The sequence below is a fragment of the Argentina silus genome (assembly GCF_951799395.1).
Source record: "Argentina silus genome assembly, chromosome: 5".
NCBI lineage: Eukaryota > Metazoa > Chordata > Actinopteri > Argentiniformes > Argentinidae > Argentina > Argentina silus.
The window spans coordinates 15,064,217-15,086,503 of record NC_139659.1 but is presented as its reverse complement, the minus strand read 5'-3'; the positions used below and the strand labels follow the sequence as shown (position 1 = coordinate 15,086,503).

Genomic DNA, 22,287 nt, shown 5'->3' with positions numbered 1-22,287 from the left:
GCATTATTTTGAACCCCCGACGGTCTCGCGACCTTTCCCACCGCGCCGCGGTTGCTGGGCAACATAAAAAGCTAGTCGAAAGCTAGCTAGCATCTTCATCTTGCACAGTAGTTAGATTGGGTTTAAAGACTGGCCAAGACAAATTCACAAAACAACAGGTAAGTTGGCAGACCCTGTGTTAGCCAGCAAAACGTTGCTAATCTTCAGTTGTTATAAACAAACAGCCGAGGATAAGAGAGAAAAACGTTGTGGAAGTTCGTAACAGCAAACTAGCTAGCTAGCTTGCCTGCGTTAACTAAGTTAGCTAGCTTTAGTTTAGTGCTTTGACTAATGTAATGTCACGCCTTGCTACTATTTTAATGTGGACGTTGTTGTGTCTTGTATTGGGTTAGGAACAGAACAAAAGTGAAGAGATGGCAGGCCAGCGCCCCCCCTCAGGTAGGCCCATGAGTCGTGGTTCCCTTCTACCTGGGACTGGAAGAGCTCCAACAACAGCTGTCAGACCTCCGCAGACTGCCATCAGAGTCGGAACAGGGGTAAAGACAAGTCACATGTGATGCTTTCTGCAAGTGCTACCTACCTACTCTGCTTGCAGGGAGGTTATTTTAAGATGAATAACTATTAGCGTATTGAAAATGACAGTATAAAATAAGAGATTATATACCAGTACACCATCCTGCACTCACATTTGTACTTTGTATTTGTTGTAAATTGAATATTAACTTAATCATGGTCCATGAAGATGGTGCCGGGGACTGGCCGTCCAGGTACAAGAGGAGGAGCCATTTCCACCCCTGGCGTTCTGTCGGCTCAGATCAAGGTGACAGATCGACCAGTCACACAGCAGGGCCTGAGTGGGATGAAGACCGGGATGAAAGGTATAGTATTCACCTGGGATATTTTCTCTCAGTGTGCTACTGTATAAACACACTCTCAATCTCCAAAGTTGATGCTCAGTAATTTGATTGACAGACCATTCCTTTGAGTTTTGTGTAACATTGTTTTTTTTCTTAATTTTTTAGGACCTCAGAGGCAAATTCTGGATAAATCATATTACCTTGGGTTACTCAGGTGAGTCATTTGGACATGGATTAAAAATATCATTGAGGCAATTCTTATGTGCCTACTCTCACACAGTGAACATCTTGTCTTTTATTTATGTCTTGTCAGGAGCAAGATCAATGAACTTACAACAGAGTCCAGCAAACTGCAAAAGGAGATCGACACCTTCAACCAGGAGAACTCTGTTTACCTCTCCTATGAGAAAAGGTACTGGTGTTGGTGGTGCTATGAAATACTGCAGAGATAGTTCTGTTCACTCAGGGCAGATGTGGAGTCGTCAGCTGGTGCTTCATGTTCAGTACAGGGGAAGCTGTTGGAGGTAGAAATTAGAGGAGGCGCTCATTGTAATGCATGGAATAGAATGACAAATGGTATCAAACACACATTTTTGATACCATTCCTCATTCCACATCCCATTCCATGCATTACAATGAGCCCATCCTCTGATTTCCATCTCCTCCAGCCTCCACTGGTTCAGTATCCACTTGGAGGGTCACTGATGGGTCCTGTTCTCTTTACTCCTTCAGAGCGGAAGGACTCGCTGGTGAACTAAAGGATCTTCAGGGACAACTGGCAGATTACAATATGGTAAAAGAGACCTGTTAGGCAAATTAGGCTAAATCATAGTTTTGAACATTATACATATATTATACATTATACATATGCATTTCGGAAATATTTTTTTGCTATTAAATGTTATTGACTGTATCAGTCACACTAGGCTCAGATGTGATTTTACTGTATGTGAACTTAGTCTATTGTCTGGACAAGCTCGCCTGTTTGGTGTTAGATAGGATATGATGTGTTACAGCTATATAGATCACATTAAGATTTACTAATGCTAATTGCTTACATAAATACTGACACTCACTAAGCGGTGGTGGGTTTGGGTGTGGGAGCTGAACTATGCTTATTATTTTTTATTATTATTATTATTATTATTATTATTATTATTGTTTTTACTAACGCTGCTACTATTTTCACTTTCAGCTGGTTGACAAATTGAACACTAACACAGAAATGGAGGAAGTGATGAATGACTTCAACATGGTACGTAATATTGACGATTCAGCAAGTGTTTTTACCAGTAACTAGAATATGTGCTGTGACTATTAGCTAAAATATATGAAGCATTCATTCATTCATTCAGTCATAACCCCAACTGTTTCTATGCTGTTTTTGTAGCTAAAAGCACAGAATGACAGAGAGGCACAAAGCATGGATGTCATATTCACAGAAAGACGAGAGTAAGTACTCCAATATTTATTTGTTATGCTGTATTACCCAAGCTCTATCTTAGGCAATAAAACGTTGCATCCAAAGGAAAAGCAGATTGTATCAAATGCTAAAACATAAAACATCAGCAGTGCACACAGCCCAATCAAACCTTAGTGCAATTGTAAGTGCTAGTGGTTGCCAGTAGTTTGGTCATGTAGAACAGGGCATAAGAAACCAGGCCGATCTGGACAAAATATGTATTTAAAATGGTTTCAAATATTTGAAAACTTGAGGTCTGCTTTATTCAAGTTGCTTTGCATGCTGCTTTTGCACTTTTGAGACTACTGTTTTGCTTCCATTGTGCTTGACACCTTAAATTAAGCACACTTCAAGTTTCTCAAGTGTTTGAAACCATTTGAAATACATATCTCAGCTCTGGAAGGAAAACATGACTTTTATTACCCCAACAGGAGCTCTGAAATGGCTTGACATTCAACCAAAGACTAGTGATTTGAGGATAGGCTAGATTCACAATATTGCCTAAAAGTGTAAACAACAATCATGGTCTTCGTGTTGAAATTGAATGTGTTGTTAAATTGTCTTGAGGTGTTTGGCTGGATCATACCAACACCGTGGTTATGGCACATTGTTCTGCCTCTTGGCTTACATTTGAATCTTAAAACACCCCAACAGGTCCTTTCACTACATTCCTTAACTGTTATCAATACTAGCAAGTATTTGCAGATACATACAAAAATACTTGTTATTATGGCTCTATGTTTTGTGAGTTGCCTTGACAGTGCAGGTCAAACATGAAGGCACATTTTGCCTGACAAAAGATGGAAACAAAAGATGGAACCCAGTGTATCTTAGTAGCAGGCAATGCATGGGTATGCTAACATTCATAGCTCTGTGATTCAGTAATTAACCTAAATTCCAACGTGACCAGAGGCCATACCCTTGCCCACACAGAGGCTCTCTGTGACAAATGACTCAATACTGAGTTCATCAGGGTTCTTCAGTGTCTTTGTAGTCCCCAGTCTCAATGTAGCGGTCCTCAATGTAGCCGTCCTCCTCCTCTTCATTGTCATCCAGACCCTCGCCCAGGCCTATGTCCAGCTCATGGGCGCTGGTCTCAGTCTGCTCCGTGTCCAAGCTGAAGTTGGAGAAGCGTCCCGTGGTGAACGCGTTGGGCTCATCCTCCTCGCGAAGCCGCTGGTGCCGGTAGTTGAACAGCAGCTTGTACCAGGAGGGGGACTTGACAGCACACACGATGAGCATGGATGTGCTGAGAGCCATGGCAACCACTCCCACCAGAAACTTCCAGCTGTTGCCCCCCACGGGCATGCCGCTGCTGCTGCCTGGTGCTTGGTCTGTTTGGAGAGGAACAGTAGTTAAAGGAGCAGGGTGTACATGTGTCGGTAATCTGCCACCTCTGACCATCACTGTAAAATTCAGTTTGAAGTTCCAAACAACAACATCCTCCCAAATACTAATATAAACCCCCGAAATGGATTTAAAGTGTTGGACATTAGCTATTGTGTTTCTGCATGCGTTCTTTTAGAAAGCTTGAATGTTACATACTGGACCTTTAACCCAAGATCAGGAGTAACAGGCTTTATATATATATATATATATATATATATATATATATATATATATATATATATATATATATATATATATATATATCAGTATGCGTCTCCTCAAACTTTACATGAAGTTGCTGTGTAGTAATGCTGCATATGACAACATTTTACATATCATTATGTTGTTGTAGGTATTTATGTTGTAATGGAGTTTTTATTTATTTTATGTACAGTAAATGTAGAATACAAACGCTCATACCATAACTATGCTATTATTTCAGCACTAGTAATGTTTGGATACATATGTAATTACTAGGGTAATAGCCTACAGTATTACCACACAATTACTGTGTAAGAACCGAACATAATTGTACCGTCATTTAGCCCCCAGTTTTTAAATAACTTGATGTGACCTGCTCTCATAGTGTTTGCTGACTAACATGTCCAATCAACTTAATTCATCCATGACAGGTCAACTCTCTCACATGCATTTGCTCTGAACAATAGCAGTATTTTGCTACATTGTCCCCCCCCCCGTGTCAGCTTTAGGTCAGCTAAGGACTATATTTTTTTGTATAAGGACACATTATATCATGTTTAGGAGAACGGTCGGAGACAGAGTCCTACTTAATAGGAGCCTATTAATTTGCTAATTTCTATTATATTACAGTACCTTTATTAGAGAAAGATGGAAGTGTCCCTGATTGTGGAGTAGTCTGGACTGAGTGTGTTATAGTCTGGACTGAGCTTGGTTGTGTGCTTGCTGGTGGTTCTGTTGATGATGGTGACCCTGAAGAGCACGTTGCACCACTGTTCTGAATGCTTTTACCAGCCTGGTCCTCAGGACTGGCACAAAGGGCAGCCGAGTCTGCTGTAGAAATTCACACAAGATTTCCCGTGAACAAGATGGACACAAATGACAGGATAGCATTTGCCTGTTGTCATCAGTAGATGTCAGTGTACATCTGGCACAACAAGGCTGTGAACAAGCTGTGAATGGTGCTATGACATTAACCACAACAGTTGGAATAGCAAACATAGGAAAAAAAAGGTTCTTACCTACTCTGACTCTTGAGGCGTTAATCCGGCTGATCTCGTTCACAAATAAACAGGAGCAATTCCAGGGATTGTCGGCCAGATCGACAACCAGATCGACAGACATATTATGCAAACCGTCGAATACTCCCAGCGGTAGAGACTGTAGGAGGTTGTGGGAGAGATTCAGCACTTCTAAGTTTCCCAGGCCTGAGAAAGCCTGAGGCTCCACTATGCTGATGTTGTTGTTGGAGAGCTGGAGAACCTTCAACTCTGACAGGCTTTCGAAGATTTTACCTGGCAGATCTGTTAGCAAGTTGCCATGGAGATCTAGCTCCGTCAGCCTTGTGTACTTTTTTAGAGCCTGTTCGTCGGCCATCTTTATGTGGTTGTCACTCAGAATGAGTTTTATGATGTTCTGGGAGTAATTAGAGGGAATTGATTGGAGACTCTTGTTCCTCAAGTCCACAACCTGTTGATATGATGAAAAGTCATTTTACGTTATTCAAAAGGTGCAACATGCATTGCTATGATTTTCTATTATATAATAGGATTTGATTGCTGGAAGAGGTATGCTCAAGTTCAGCTCCCAGACATTGATTTGCATGATTTACACTCACCCATTCACCTTCAGTCACAGCTTCTCCAGAAGTCACCAGTGTACTTGCCAGCCACAGAAGAAAGAATCCATTTGCAGCCATGTTTGTTCCTTCAATGATGATACAATAAAAGGCAGAATTAAGTCCCCTAAATACCTCTAACTAAATCATACAGAAGAAATAGAGACACTTGACAGTACAAAGTGCAAAAGCCTTTTTGATCGAGTCATTGACTTTGCTCAGAGTTGTCAGATATTTACGCCTCAAGACTTTACCAGTAGCTTTGGAAGGATCACTGCGTTCGAATAATGTATCTATGGAGAGCATACAAAGAGGGCCTTTGTCCGTCAGGCAGCTTTTCTGTGGCTTGCTATCTTTCAGCGTGCCTCTGCTTGTGTTCCTCTTTTCTGCGGTCGTTATCTGCGCTGATCCACAAAGACGCTCATGGTGTACGCAAGCTGGCACAGATCACACACTAAGTCTTATGCTGTTCTGAAGGGGGAGCGGTGATTTCTGCCCCAGTATATCTCACTGTGGTCGATTAAGGACAGATGCCTATTCTGTCCTTGCGTTCTAACGCCCACACCGATATTGCCGTATACAGGAGAGGACGCTCGCAACTGTCCTCTCCTAGAAAATCAACGTCACATGCTTTGTGGAATGTCACTCATTTGTATGTGTATGCGTTCACTCCATATCACAGCTTATGGAATGAGGAAAACTGCTAGAGCAATGTATTGATGGGGTGTTCTCAATGATGGAGCTTGATTATCACTTAGAAGCCAATTAGCAGACCTAGCTGATATAAGAACAATATCAAGATCATAAGTGAGGAATCCACCAGATGGAGTCAGACAGAGAGTATTCGAGTCCACTAGAGTAACTTCAATAGCACACCTACAGCAATCAAGCACCTATTTACTGGACTTTTTTTCTCCCGATTTTCCCTGGTATATCACACATCATAGTCTGTAGAATAGACTTCCGTACTGTTTTCAACAACAACAAAAGAAAAAGATTGGTAGTTCAAATGAAGTCACTGTTTCTTCACATATTGAAGGATACAAAACAAAACCCAAGAAAAGTATGAATTTGCTATTTTACAGTAGCCTTAGAGTTTAAATTCTTACCTTTTGGGGCGGATAGGAGGACCTGAGAATGTTTTGTCTTGGACTAAGCACATGGAAGACCTTTGGACCAGGGCTGTACATTCTAGCTAAAGATTGACAACAAGGTGTCTTAATCAGACGTTGTCATTAGAACTTATCGACAGTATCAAAATTTTGATTCATTTTTTGAGTGAAACATTTTGACAGTTAAAAATACAAAGCCCAGAGGAATAACAGATTATAAATCAGTCATGTATAATTTGGTCCTGTACAGAAGACAAAAAGGACTAACAAAATACACAGGAAAAACATCTTACTGTACATCTTAAAGTTGTCTTACAAGTTTATTGCATATGAAATTGTTTTCCATTGTGTGTCATTTCATTGACAGTCTTGAAATTAATCTTGAAATTCTTTTAAAGTAACGTGGCTTGAATGAGAAAAACAATTATGGTAACTGAATGTTCTGAATAGCCAAGATGCTGATGGTATCACCTTAATCTAACTAAATGAGATGTTCAAGAGTGTATTTGATATTGTTAGTCTTGCGTTGCCAGACTCTGATGTCTGGAGATACTATGAAACGATGATACTGTCAGTATTTCATTTTGTAACCTGCCAATACTGAAGTGCTCTCAATAGTGTAGCTTGCTCTCTAGGTCATGCTCCTGTAGCATCATTCAATCCAAATGAATTGAATACAACTTTATTAATCCCTGTAGGGTCAGACTTTGACTGACTTAAGCGATTGACTTTTGCTTAATCGTGGTTGATTTAGGAAGGAGGACATGATCAGAGCTGTGGAGGAGGACATTGAACGGGAGAAGCAGGCGGCTGACGACATTGTGAAGAAGATGTCACCTGACAAGCAAGCCAAGTATGCTCAGATGAAGGCCACCAATGAGGAGCTCCTGCAGGTCAGTGGACAAATCTGTTCTTCAGATACTGTAACATTGAGGAAGCACTGTCGCAATAAACGTGAACAGTTCTTACTGTAACTACACAATCAAACATACCTTCTATACCTAATAGCTGTATATGCAGCCTACTGTGTATGACTAAAGCAACTTAAACAAACTATCAAACAAACAAACTCTGTCCTCACACAGCTGAACCTCTAAAGAACAACTGCCCGTGGCCTATTAGGTGGGTGTGAGAAAGTAGGTTAATGGTTAATGTGGTTTCCTGCTCTATTTTCCCTCCCCCCTTAGGAGCTGGATGCTCGTCAGGAAGAACTTGACGCTCTGATGACGCGAAAGGAGACGTTTGAGGCTGTGAGTGGACTCTGATCTCGAAACCGCAAAGCCACAAGACACTCCTCCCCCAGTTATCACACTTCACCCATGACCTCCGCTCTAAACAGGCAGTGTGACATTCATTGGAAACGGCTCCCCACCGTATCACTTCACAGCCAATTGAACAAGCCTCACTCAGTCACAGGCTGAATGAAGCCATTATGGTGTCCAAAAAGGTTTTGTTCCAGTTTTCTTCCCTGTTTATTTCGTATAAATAATTGCCACATATTGTACCTCAAAGTTTTTAAATTGTTTAGTTTTTTTTTAATATTTAATTTTATTTATTTTGAATTATACATCTAATAGGCATGGTAAATTCAAAGATCAGCATTTGTTTAGTCCGACAAACATGGTGTCGTAGAGAGTGTCAGGGCCTTACGTCCACGCTGACTGGCTTTCTTTCTTTCTTTTCTATACTCTACATTTGTATTTGCCTCCTTTTTCTTTTAGTTTTTTTTTATGTAGGCCTATATGTATTTTCTATTTTCTTTAGTTATTTAAAAAAAAATCTTTTTGTATTTCAATCAATCAATTGTATTTGAATAATTTCTAACAATATAATGTTAAATTTTAAAAGAGAATATGAAAGTCATAGATCTGTATACGATATCCCGTGGTATTTTATTCTTCTTCCTGTTGTCCATTGTCTGTCGTCTTTTAAGTTCAACCCTTATTTGTTTGACAGTTGTTTCACTTGTCATCTGTCCTGTCACCTCCTTGTGTCCCCAGGACATGGCCCACTCCCAGGTAAAGCAGGAAGCGGTACTTCTGCACGATAAACTGCAGGAGCTGGATCTGCGCAGGGACACCATGGTGGCAGAGGACAAGAGCATGGGCTCCCCTCAGGAGGAGAGGGAACGGCTGTTCAAACAGGTGGGCAGGCAGTGACGGGCACCTCAAGACTACAAGTTGGTTCACAATTGACAACAAACAACCAACATTTTAAATGTAGACCCTAAATCTAAAGTAGTACCCTATTTCCCACTGAAGGTAAAAGAAGACAATCAAGAGACAGCAAGCATGGAAAGACAGTAAGTATTTCTGACCACAGTCATTTCAAGCGACAGGAAATCCTTCCCTAGCTAGCCTAAGTGCTACAAGTATGTACACTTTGCTAACACAGACACTCCTTTGAGGGTGGGGAAAAAAGGGGAAGAAAAAATAACAATGTTTTACATTCTATACGCATGAATAAACAAACACAGACCAGACAATCTTCTCTTGCTGACTGAAGGTTGACTGAAATGCGAGAGAAGATCAGTCAGATCAACGAGGAGATGCGCCAGTTGGATAACGACATGGAGGAACACCAAGGTACAGCTTGGCCTCCTGGGATGTCTGGGTTGGGAGTAGGATGGGGGCGGGAGCGGGGGTGGGGGTTTGGGCAGCGGACCTAATAGGGGTGACAGGGGAGTATTGTCCTGCGTGAGTTCAGTGAATGGGCCATAAATCCATATTAAGGCTTCTGGATGCAGTCCAAGGCCCTCCGCCTTCATAGATTGCTGCATCCTGTACTGGGAGCACATAGATGCCTCTCAAGAATGGTCTTCATGGAAATGAATGAGAGGTCATTTTCAGACTTTCTTTCCCTCTGGGGGAAGTAAACATTACTGTCATCATTACTGTTTGAAGTCCTGCACTAGCCCCTTAATGAGAGCATGAATAAACACGTATTGCGAGGAAGTAAACACTTAGGCTGCTTTGTTCAATCTTTCTGTAAAACACAAAGTCACGCACACACACACACAACCACCCATACACACACACACACACACACAAACACACAAACACACAATGTTGCTCCCTGCCTGTGGATCATATCAGGCCGTTGCCTTTGTTCTTACTGTTTCCTCTCCTCCCCATGTTGCATCTCTCTCTCTCATGTCCTCCTCCTATTCCTATCCAGACGGTAAGAGCACCGTCATCTTGTCCTAGATCATCCCTTGAGCAACATTTTGTTTTAACTATGAATCCTACTTTACCTCACCTCATCATCCGAATCCTAACAACAGATTAATCTAGCTTAGTGGATAGTTGACTGATAGATGACCTGAAGTAGTGTTCACAGTTAACCAAGATCTGTGTCCTACAGGGGAACGCAACCAGAAGTACAAGGAACTTAAGAAGAGAGAAGAGAATATGGACAGTGAGTTAACATTTATTTTTTTCTTACAACTATTCTATTACAGGGTTCTTTAAGGTCCAACATGTATTTTTGCGTGTTGCTGCCCCTGCTGGCCACACTGAACGTTTGAAAACTTGCATATGCAACATTTTCTAATAGCACCAAACATGTGCATATCCTTGTAAACACTTTGTTTGGACTCATACAGCCATCTTCAGCGTTCTTCATCATGCGATCTCATTCCTTGATGGCTACCTATTTTATCATGCCATTTATCACTATTTTAAAGCTAAAATCAACATACTGGACCTTTAATAACCCATAGTTCATACTGATTCCTGATATGGTGCTTTACAGGTTTTCTGGAGACATTTGAAGAAACCAAAGCCCAGGATGTGGAGCGCAACCGTCAGACCCAGGCCACCATCGTGGCCCTACTGGAACACTCCAGCAGGGTACGGCAGAGAGGAGAGGGAGGGGATGAAGGGAGGGAGAGAAAGAGAGAGAGAGGGAGGGAGGCAGGGGATAAAAGGAGAGAGAGGGAGAGAGGTGGAGGAGATAGAGAGGGGGGAAGGGAGGGAGATGGAGAGTGGGAGGGAGAGAGAGAGGGGGATGGGATTGATGGAGAGAAAGAGAGTCGGGGGGAGAGAGAGGGTGGTTAAACTGACATTTACCACTTGCCATGTGCCTGCTGTATGCAACCACACAGCTGCTCAGTTCAACACTAAGACAAATGGACTCTTTGTGTGGTATTAAACACAGAAGTGGGCAGTTGTTCTCAAGGTCATGGCTTGGAACACTGCCCTGTGGCAATAAACGAAGATTGTTTGTTTATTATCACTGCAAAAATTGATTTTTGAGTAAGCTTTGCTGATCCTGTGATCTGTACAGTAAACAATGCATTTATTTGAGGCAAACATCCATCCTTTTGAAGGCTCATGCTATTTACGCTTCCAGTAGTCAAAAAGTCAAAAAATTGTTTCCCTCAGAACATGAATCGCATGAAGCAGATTTCCTCTGTGACCGCCAGCGAGCTGAAGTCCATGCAAGAGGACCTCAGCTTCAAGGAGACTGAGATGCACAAGTCCCAGAACACTGCCAAAGGCCTGTCCTCAGGTCAGTCACCGGTACAACACAAGCACACACTCAGCTGATGATGTTGTTATCCGCAACTTTACTGAGGTCATTCTCGGACACAACACACAGCAGCTGCTGTTTGTTGTGCTAACTGGAGTAAAACTCTCACCCGTCCCTGGTATCTTTCTTGGTTTTCAGCGTAGTCTATGACAATGTTTCCTCCAAGTGGAGAAAACTTACTTTTAGATGTGTCAGCATGATATACTGTAGAAGGTTTACCTACTGGCAGAGAAAAAATCATTGTTGACAGGACCGTTACCAGCGATCCTAGTGTTACCCCCGTGAATGTACATAGACTCCCTGAGACTGAAATTACATACATTTATTCAATGATAATGAAGTGTTTTGTTGATTGACATGATACAGTACAGTAAGTTTTAAAGTGTCATTTTTATTGAAGACATCGGCTAGGTGTGGGCTAGCTAGATGACCAAAATGTTTTCGTTTTAATACGTTTTAGTAACTTAACATGCCAAATGACTTACAGTACAGTGAGTGCATTTTTCATATATATGGTCCCAGCGGGAATCGAACTCACAACCTCACAGGACAAGAATTTTTGTGAATGTTAGTGATGTTCAACTCAGTGTGTGGCACGTGTGTAGCCACAGGAATAGCCAATTACCACTGTCCTTTCTTCCCCCAGTTGGTTACTGTAAGAGTGTGTGACACCAGCAACCTCTTACCTCATCTTCACACAAGTACGATAAGAGATAAGAGAGATAAGAGATCAACAAGAAACATTTTATTGGTCCCCCACGTCAGTAGCACAACACCGACAGCAAAGGTGACTGTGCGAGAAGAAACTTTTGTCCCGCATGGCCACTGGGAGAGAGCCGTACCCTCATTGGCCGGGCTGAGATTGGCCTTCCTACAGACCCACTGATGGACTCCTTGGTCCCATTTCCTCATAACTGAGTGTATTTATCCAATAAGCTGTTGGCTTGGAGCCAAGGCCTTCCTTCCTTTGTGTTCAGCCCTCCAATGCATGCCGTCCACCATAAATATGTCTTATCTCACCACTGCCACTGAGAGAGCCACCAGAACATTCCCTTGATCAGACTATTCTGAGCCGGCGAAGCATTGTTCCTTTTCACTTATTTGTTTGTATTTTATCAGTGAGGACTTTCACACTGAGCCCAGTGGAAATGGCTGAAGAGAATCTTGCTCAAGTGAAACAATGCAACTTGCCATTGGAGGTGTGTCAGCCTACTGGCATTGTTTCTGGAATAGTTTTGTAATTGCTTGTAATTTTCATACCATGGTAGTTTATATCAGGCAAAGTCAACCATCCTGATTTTCTCTGAAGAGTTTATGCACAGGGTATGATGGTAAATACTCCACAGCATTGATAAACAGACGATTGTCTGAACACCAGCACCGGCCTTCTGCAGTTATGCTGTGTAAATATTGTTGGTAATGGAAGCCAAGATATTCATCCTCTGGATTGTGAGGGAGTGCAGGGATCCCGGCTGGGTGTGGGGGTAGCCGTCGAAAGGCAAAGCCCAAGGAGGAAGCTCTATAGAATGTACAGAAGTGCTGATGGAGCACTTTACTGCTCTGTACAAAGCAGCTCCTCCAAACACTGGCTGGGCCGCCGTGCTATCAGGAGGAACCGGCCCGCTTCCCCTTCCTGCCCCCCAACCGCCAGGCCCCCAGTCTGCCCCCAGGCCCCCAGTCTGCCCCCAGCCCCCCAGGCCCCAGCCCCCAACCCTCAGAGCAGCAGCAGCACCCGTATTCACTCACCCTCTCTCTCTGCTGAGACCTCATGGAAGGGGCAGAGACATGGAGGACCCGGCCGGCATGTTGCAATCAGACCATCTGGGGTCAGCCATGTGCTCAGGGAACTGCACTGACAGATGAAGTTAGGGGAAATCACTTACTATATGGGCTATTCTGGCTCGAACAAATTCTTACTTACTTTAAACATGTCAAGTAGAATCCTAACTTGAGATCGATATGTGTAGCTCTAATCCTCGCCAAAATCAAGCACAGGGAGATTTGGGTGAAAAGTCAAGTTAGTCTTTCACATGGATATAAACAATGCTCTTTACTTCATTACATCTGAAAATAACACTCATACTGCAAAAGTAATGTTTCATGATACAGTCCTCTTGGTTACCATTAAATGACATTAAGCTTTGTTTTTATTGCCTTTCGGTCATATTTGCCATCCAAGAATGTAGACCGCTCTCCGAACATAGTATCGGGTGTACAGAGATGGCAGTAGTAAGTATGAATCACTACAGTGCAGGGACCTCGAGTTCTGTGTTTAGCCATTAAAAGATATAAATCTCTGTGTTTAAACCCAAGGCGTAGTGACTCTTGGCGTGGTATATGGCCTGGGCCTCACATCCTGTAATACAGTACTGCTGAAGCTTGCAGTGTGCACAGGGTGTGACACAGTACTGTAGGTCAAATGTGACATTTACTGTCCTGATCTTGAGAGGAAATAGATTAAAGATGATTCACTAATCAGGGGACGAAAAATATATGCAACTGTAAGGTCAGTTTCAGGGCTGGGACTATCCTGTCAGCAGAAACAGTGTTATTCTTGAAAATAGAAAAACAAGATCGTCCAAATTAACACTGTGTCCAGTGTTATTAAGTTCAGATGTAAGCTGAGGTGACAGTTTGCTGTGAACTTATTTGTTGCTGTCTGAACATTTTATAAAACTGTCTGGTTTTGATGCACTGTGATAGGACCAACCTGTGAAGGGAGAGAGAATGAAGTTGCAATGATGACATCTGCAGGGCAACATGATGTCTCAGTACCCTCTCTCTGATTCACTTCCTGTTTATTTACTGACTCAACACCCCAAATGCACATTTACTTTCTGTTCTATTCTATTCCATTCTATGTTTTGGCAGTCAAATTATTTAATGCAAACTGAATGCAAATCTGTATTTGGTTAAAGCTTGAATATCCACAAGCGTTGTATTCCTCCTTATAATTCTCCTCGGTTGAAATGTTACCCATGCAATGTTACCCAGCGCTGCAGTTTAGTGTAGTTGCTTTCATTATTGTATTGGCCGTATTACACAACTTTAACAGCCAATGATATTTCTCTTTCTTGAAGCAATGTGATTTTATTGTTCTTCTTCTGTGATCCAGAGAGCCAACGTCTGCAGCAGGATCTTCAGAAGGTGGAGCAGCTGGAGAGTAAGATCAACACGGAGCTGAACAGCCTGAGGGACAAGATCCAGCAGATGACTGAGGGCTTGGAGACCTACAGCAACCTGGATGCTCTGAAGGCCAGTGGAGAAGAGAAGAAGAAGGTACAGCTCCTAGCCCGTGATCTGAACCAGGATTCAGGTTGATTCAAAATGCATCATCATGAGAAAACTTAAGTCCTTTATTATGTTAATATAATTGATATTTAATTTAATTTCGAGACCTTATGGACAAGGCACTAAACGAAACTAAATATTAACGAGTAAAATACTAAAGATGTTTTTCAAGTAAAACTTCAAGCTATAACAGTCCTTTCCCATTCCCGTATAACAGTAGGAAGGGTAGGCCTTTCTATTGAAAGAGCTCTTTTTCCTGAAGGAAATAATATAGTACACATCCCAGACAAGACAGATGCCTCAGTCAGGGTTGCTGTAAGAGCGTGGTGTTAATGTAAACAGTGCCAGAGTTATCAGTGAATGAGTTTACCCTCGGGAACATTTCCATACAGCAAGAGAAACTTAAAAGCATCCTTTAGCATTACAAATAGGCTCTCCTTTAAACAGGACGCAGATTCTCTGAAAGGTTTGACATCAGGAAGTCATGTTTCTTCCACTGAGAAATGCTCTTGTTTCAACCCTACCAGGGGTTGGCTCACCCTCTGGTCTCTGGCATAAGTCCTTATGATTTACAATATTCTCCAGTGTTATAATTTATGAATTCAGTATCCTGTATATGGACATATGAGTAGCTGTAGCAGACTCACCGTAGCACCCTAGCGAAGGCTGACTGAATCATGTATAGTTCAGTGGAGGCCGGTGGAGGTAGAAATCGGAGGACGGACTCACTGTAATCAATAGAATGGCACCATAGAATGGTACCGTAGAATGGCACCGTAGAATGGCACCGTAGAATGGCACCATAGAGTGGTAACATTCCTCATTAATATCACAGTTTTTGTTGTTGTCCTTTTTGGTGAAGTTTTATTCAGCATTTTCCTACATCACGTACATCAAGTACATCATTTGACAGAATCAGGAAGTATTTATTTTCTGTTCTCATCCAGAGGCTCCAGGGGGATAAAGTGTCCCTGACTCAGAGGAGAGACACCTTCAAGAAGGTCATGCAGAAGATGAACGAGGAACATGAAGCCCTGAAGACCCAGCTGCAGGAAAACGAAACCCACGCACAGGTTAGGGTGACTGACAAGTTTGGAAGGAGCATGGGTAACACCTTACTTGAGCTGTCCTGTCTTTTGCCTTGTATGTGATATTGTCACAGAAACCTGTATGAAAACTCTTTGAACATATTACGCTTTCAATTAGTTTTTCGCTGAGATGAAACCAGTTACAAATGACAACCATTATTTTCTGTTTGTTTTCAGTTGACAAACTTGGAGAGAAAGTGGCAGCACCTGGAACAAAACAACTTTGTCATGAAAGAGTGTATCCTTTCACCTTTTAAGATTAGATTTTTCACTTTCACTTCATTACAACAGTTACCTGAGTTATACATAACTATTTTGGCTTAGACACTACATCAAGAAAAGACTTACTGTATTTACATATTTGAGGATTGGTAATGATAGATATTGGACACAAAAGTGGAATGTATTCTAGATACAGTCAACATTTTAAGAGTGGTTTTTACACACTTTCAACTTTAATAACTATGTTGGCCTTTATTATTCACACTATCAAGAATCTACCTCATGTATCTTGAGTAATTGAAAACGGTAGACATGAAATGTATGTCTGTAGGAATGTATTAAATACACAATCTTTCCTTCACTGGCATCTATAGTCATCGCCTCCAAGGGAATGGAAAGTGACTACCGTCCTGTGGTGAAGACTGTGTCCAGACAACTGGCAGAATACAATAAGATTCTCATGGATGCCCTCCAGGGAACCAGGAACTGAGGGACAGCTTCCTGCCTCTGGAGGCGGCCATGTTGGCCCCATCTCAATGCTCTCACTTCCTGTACATCTTCTACACTGACTCAATCTTCCAAATGCACACATCCTGTATATGTGGGTAGATACTTCACATACCATACCAAATATGAGTCTAATAAGTAATGTGCTTTTATCTGTGATATTTTTGTAAGATTCTTGAATCATCCTGTATTTAGTTATAGCCATAGTATTTATAAGCTTTGTATATGTAAACTACTGTCCTGCAGTTTTATATTGTTGTAATGTCATTACTTTAAATACTGTCACAACATGTACGGTATGTAAGCAAGTTGCTCTTATCTTGTAGTAAAGTTATTGATTAAAAGACTTTGTAAACAAGATTGTCATTTTTATTTGAAATATCTTTTAATGGATTTCTTCAAATATTCACTTTGTACTGTGGAGTTCAGGTCTCAGTGGCATACTGTACATACTGTGTTATATTGACTGTTTAACTGTTAAAATGCAAAAACATTTTACAAAAGTGAAAAATATATTTTTTCTCATGCTTCACAATGTCAACAAGCAAAACTAGAATATACTGTACCATCTCACAGTCCAGTACGGAGAAACAGTATTTTCTGTATTATTTTGCACAGTAATGAGGTTACAGCAGTGGTTCACACATTGTTTTTTTACCTGCCTAAAGCATTTAACATTTAATTGTTACAAATGTCTTTTATCTACAAAGCAACGTGTTTCGCCATAGCCTAGTCTTAAGCCATGATGAGGAATTGGCTCCCACCCACTACTAAGGAGACATGTGGTTACAGGATGAAATTGCACCTGAGGACATTGCTGGCCGGCCTCTCTAACCTCCAGGCTAACTGCCGCCCCAGACATTGAAAGTGTGCTGCTGTGTTCAGGCTCTGGGTTTGTTGACTGTGCTGTAGATCACACAATACTCAGGTGCCCGAGCAGTGGGTTGGGAGGCAGCACTGGGCCGGTGGAATCTCACTGCAGCAGAGTTTACATCATCGTCTGGTTTGTGGGGTTGAGCCTGTTGGAGATTGGAGTAGAGAGGCTCTTCCTGGTTTCTGGAGGGAGAGAAGTAGATGCTTGCGTAGTTAACGTCGTCCTGCTCGTCCGTGTCTTCTCGTCTGCGACTGGAGTCTCCATGTCCATTATCTGCTGTGTCCCTGGGGTCAGAATTGGATTTGGAGGTCTTCATCCTCCTGAACCACAGATAGACAGAGAGAGGTAGGAGAACCAGGGAAACAACAGTGATTCCTATCACTGCATACTTGGTGAGATTCTCTGTTACTGTGATTAATTGAACAGAGGAATTTGTTGCTCCAATCTCATTCCGTGCCTTGCAATAGTAATACCCACTGTCCTCCAAACCAACGCTATTGATGTTATAACTTTGTTCGGGTCCGTTTGACAAAGCTGCATTGTTCTTGTACCAGGTGTATTTTTCCACTGGTGGGTTGGCATTACTGCTGCAGGTCAGAGTCACTGAAATACCCTCCACTATTTCACCAGAAGGACTGACTGACATAGAGGTGTTCTTTGGACCATAGTGGACATCCACAATCACGGAAGAAGAGTTGAGACCTCCGTAACTGTCCTCAGCTTCACAGTGGTACTCTCCACTATCCTCAGAACTGATGTTAGTGATGGTGTATCTGTTGGCAGATCCTTTGAGTGGAGATCTCGAGTAGGGGCCGTGGTCTGGTAGAGGCTTTCTGTTCTTATACCAAATGAAGGCTGTGTTGGGACCCAGAGTACACTTAGTTCTACATTTCAGTGTGACACTCTCCCCCTCTGACACAGACGTAGGGTCCATCTCCAACAGGACATCTGATGATGAGAAGAAAAATAAGTATTTTTTGGTTTTACCTTTTTACTTCAGTGATTGTCAGATAATATGGCACTAATGTGGAACAACTTAATAAATACACCAACTCACAATTTACCACAATTATAAGACTCAACAAATAATGATGTGTCCAGTATTACCTGTGACAGTCAAAAACACCCCAGGAGTGCCAGTATAAGTCCTTCCCTTTGTTATAAATCCGAATTTGTATTCAGCTGAGTCACTCCTTCTCAGTTTTTTAATTCTTAGGGTGTGGACATCTTTATTCCGAGAGTATTCCGCACGAACCGTCTTTCTTGGATCTTCAAACTTCTTCTTAGTTAACCAGAATGAATCTTGGGGTTTTATATTACTGGGTTGTGTGTAAGTGCAGAATATTACCACTGATGACCCCCTCAAAGCACATATACTCTGTTTGGAGTAAATCACTCTCCAGCCACCCAGTACTCCTGAAACAGAAACAAACAAACATGCAATCAAACAGACACACACACACACACACACACACACACACACACACACACACACACACTTGTCCAGACTTGTTTCTCTAGGGGCTGTGCTCAGTAGGACTAGAAACGGCAAATGAACATCTCTCAGTGAAAGACAGCTACTAGGACTGGAGACTATTAAAAGATGGTGACACAAGGGAAGAATATTCTGATGCAATTTATCTTTAATTGTTTCAAGGCATTTTGGAGATATCTGCTGCTTGATTAACAATAAGAATACTTAAGTGAAGCATGAAGGGCTCGAATTAAACCATACCTGTCACAGACAAGAGGAAAGCTATAAACACACTTCCGGCTGTTCTCAAGGCCATTGCATCTCCCACACAGCAGTCCTAGAAACATAATGGTAATCACCAAAAGCACAATAGTACAGTTATGCCAGACGTGGGTTCAAGTCGTATTTTAATATACTTGCTGTGTTTGCCTGGTACAACTGAACCAATGGAATGGCACCCCAGGCAGGCTCAAACAAATGCCCAAAGGATTTCAAATACTATTTGACCCAGGTCTGAGGTATGCAGAACTTAAAGGTTTTAACAATCACTTATTATAACATCAGTTGCACTTTACATTACAGCTCGGAATAAGTGGGTAATAGGATGGTAATAACCATGGTAATTACCAGTAATTACTGCCATTCACGACACATCACCAATAACGTATTATAACATACATGTAGTACTGTTATACATCTGTGTTTTTCTGAGAGCTGATTGCTCTAAACCTGTTTTTGTCTAAAAACCCTGACTATAGTATTTTGGCCTGATGTTCTGGGACATATTTCATTGATTAATATTTTTCTTAACTTTTGAAAACATGCAAATAAATCAACTTAACTGAACAATGGTTAAAAACCCATACTGTACAGTTCATAGAAATTGCAAAAGAAATGAAAGAGTGGAAGAATATATCCCATTGAATAGCACTAATGTGCCAAAATAATGAAAGGCAATAATTTAATAAATAAAGCTATATTTTATGATATAACCATCAAGCATACTTACAGAGTAAGATGGAGTGATCGGGTCGTGCACTGAATAAAACCGTGTGACAGAGGTATGTGGTTGACAACAACTAGATTGGGTTGGATGATACGGAACTGATATGGAGAAATTAGTAGGCCAAGTGTGCCACTTCAGACCTGTACAGGAAATGTGCACAAGTGTGCATACCTACAGTAGTAGTTTCTAATTTTTTCAACAGTTTGAAATGAATATCCTTGTTAAAATCCATTGTAACAAATGTAATTGTCAGTTGCAAATTATAACCATGTTTTCTGTTTGTTTTCAGCTGACAAATTTTGAGAAAAAGTGGCAGCATCTCAGACAGAAAAACGTTGTCGTGAAAGAGTGTATCATTTCTTCTTACTACAATAAGACCCCCATATATGCCCTCCAGGACACCAGGAACTGAGGGACAGTTTCCTGCCTGTAGAGGTGGTCATCGCAAGATCGAGACTTGTGTGAGTGAGGAAGCACACTACATATGCACACACATAATCATCCATTGCAGACTCATCCTCCACTGTAATTATCTGTACTGTCAACCTGTCATTGCCATTGTATATTGCCATTCCATTGCGTACATTGCTTCACCGCTGTTTATACTGCTTATACTGTTTATACTGTTTATATTGTTTATACTGTTTATACTGTTCATACTGTTTATATTTTTTAGTACTTCTATTTTATTTTATTTTATTCTATTTTAAAACTTATTGTTGCACTACTCTGTGGCACTGTCACTTTTGCATTTCACTGTATACTTGTATGCACGTGACAAATAAAGAATCTTGAATCTTGAATCTTGAATCTTGAATCTGTGCTGTTACAGTGGTGCCAGTTGACTCAAATCTGCAGTTGCGCACTGTTCAACAGCAGGGGTCACTGTAGAGTGTAGGGGGGTGGGCGAGGGGGTAATGGAGTTAAAGGGATAAACTCACTCCTCAAGTTCAAATACCCCACCCACGGCATCACATTGGTAGCTTTACAGTGGTTTATCTGGTTACCATCAGGCATGTCATGTGTGTTCTTGTGACTCGTGTGAATCAATGGAATAGTCCCAAAAGGGCAAACCCTGTCGTTCTGGCAATCCAGGTAGGGTCAAACAAAAACCCAAAGGATTTAAAATCCAATTCGACCCAGATCTGAGGTATGCACCTATAATCATACCAAATAAATAAATAATAGAGTGAAAACACAGAGGGTCTAAGGTCTGTGGTTGACGTAACAACTTGACGTATGCAGGGACCTGATTCACTTCCTGTACTACTACACTGACTTAACTCTCCAAATGCACACATACTGTATGTCTGTTTGGGCAGAGCCTTCAAGTACTTTACTAAATGTAAGTCCCATTGTTAAACCATACTAATAACTAATGTGCCTTTACCTTTGATATTTTGTGAGAATCTTCAATCACCTTATTTTGAACTCACCTTGTACTGTGTATATATGTTGTTACAGCTATGACATATGACATATATAAATATAATAATATAACAATTGGAATATAGATCGATTTCTACAAATATCTATCCTCTTTGTTCTCTTTGTACTATGTTCGGGTCTCATTGTGGAAGCTGTTGTTGTTGAATGTGTCGCTAACGGCAGTGACATGCTCTCTGCATGCTGTGTCAGCCCTGCCTATGGTAGCTGAGCAGTGTTGGGGCGGTAGGGGTTAAAGCCAGACAGGATCTCCGCTGCCTGATAACACTATTGTTTTAATGCTATTGGTTTCCGCCTAGCGCTATCAGACAGTGGGGCTGCCCAGCGTTTCTCAGCCCCTCCACCCTGCTGAGGCAGAGGGGAAGAGCGCCTCCCTGGATCAGGACAGGAGCCAGGACACACACACACACACACACACACACACACACACACACACACACACACACACACACACACACACACGCACACTGCTAAGGCAGAGGTGAAGAGTGCCTCCCTGGACGCACGCACGCACGCACGCACGCACGCGATCCCACCTTTTGGTTCGAGTTCAAGAGCTGCCTGCGGGGATTTCCACCGTAAGGGATCTGGGCTGCTTGCTCAATGATAGTAAAGTGGCAAGGAGAGGGTACCAAACCGGACCTGTTACTCAATACACTTTTCACAGACATTCCAGCACAGTCCTTTAGTAACAGTAGTTTAGAAGTAAAGAAGCAAAGGTGCCCTAACCCCAACCCTAACCCTAACCCTAACCCTAACCCCAACCCCAACCCTAACCCTAACCCTAACCTTAACCCTAACCCTAACCCAAAAAAAAAGAAAAAGAAAAAGAAAAAAAAAAAGAAGCAAAGGTGCTCTCAGAACTGTTCATTACTGTCGTTTAATGTACTGTACCAAGTCATATTGTGGAGCGGACTTGGTCTGTGTTACTACATAATCTGATCATAAATAAGACTGCTACAGTATCATAACCAAGGTACAAATACTAATACATTTGTGTTCTCATAATTGATTGAAACCCTGAAGAATCGGCAGCTGAAACCCTGAAGAATCGGCAGCTGAAACCCTGAAGCTTGCTGCCGAAAGGTTGTTCTAATAAAAAGTTGGAGCAAGTGTGTCCTGGTTCTTCTTGTCCTTCTTCTTGTCCTTGTCCTTCTTTTATGTCTGTACCGCCATAGTGCACCTCACCAAACCATGGTGTGTGTTTTCT

General features: G+C 41.7%; 3 protein-coding genes across 3 annotated transcripts; 1 reads left to right on the top strand and 2 right to left on the bottom strand.

Moving 5' to 3' along the window:
• The first annotated feature begins 400 nt into the window (after window positions 1–400).
• Window positions 401–16,616, top strand: ift74 (intraflagellar transport 74). The gene is made up of 19 exons (XM_083670169.1): window positions 401–536; window positions 743–878; window positions 1,023–1,071; window positions 1,171–1,269; window positions 1,590–1,650; window positions 2,053–2,112; window positions 2,248–2,309; window positions 7,391–7,529; window positions 7,824–7,886; window positions 8,637–8,780; window positions 8,898–8,938; window positions 9,142–9,221; window positions 10,000–10,053; window positions 10,390–10,487; window positions 11,022–11,148; window positions 14,285–14,448; window positions 15,408–15,533; window positions 15,726–15,786; window positions 16,145–16,616. Exons 1-19 carry the CDS (start codon window positions 414–416, stop codon window positions 16,258–16,260), a joined length of 1,803 nt encoding a protein of 600 aa, XP_083526295.1. The 5' UTR covers window positions 401–413; the 3' UTR covers window positions 16,261–16,616.
• Window positions 2,713–5,611, bottom strand: LOC310804819 (leucine-rich repeat-containing protein 19-like). Its single transcript, XM_083670170.1, has 4 exons — window positions 5,525–5,611; window positions 4,929–5,376; window positions 4,543–4,740; window positions 2,713–3,653 (listed from the first exon to the last, which is right to left on the bottom strand). Exons 1-4 carry the CDS (start codon window positions 5,603–5,605, stop codon window positions 3,289–3,291), a joined length of 1,092 nt encoding a protein of 363 aa, XP_083526296.1. The 5' UTR covers window positions 5,606–5,611; the 3' UTR covers window positions 2,713–3,288.
• Window positions 16,617–16,658: 42 nt separating the features above from the next.
• Window positions 16,659–19,680, bottom strand: LOC310804506 (Fc receptor-like protein 5). The gene is made up of 4 exons (XM_083669771.1): window positions 19,635–19,680; window positions 18,887–18,962; window positions 18,259–18,567; window positions 16,659–18,099 (listed from the first exon to the last, which is right to left on the bottom strand). The coding sequence occupies exons 2-4, from the start codon at window positions 18,939–18,941 to the stop codon at window positions 17,159–17,161; spliced, it is 1,305 nt and encodes a 434-aa protein (XP_083525897.1). The 5' UTR covers window positions 18,942–18,962; window positions 19,635–19,680; the 3' UTR covers window positions 16,659–17,158.
• Between the last annotated feature and the right edge of the window lie 2,607 nt (window positions 19,681–22,287).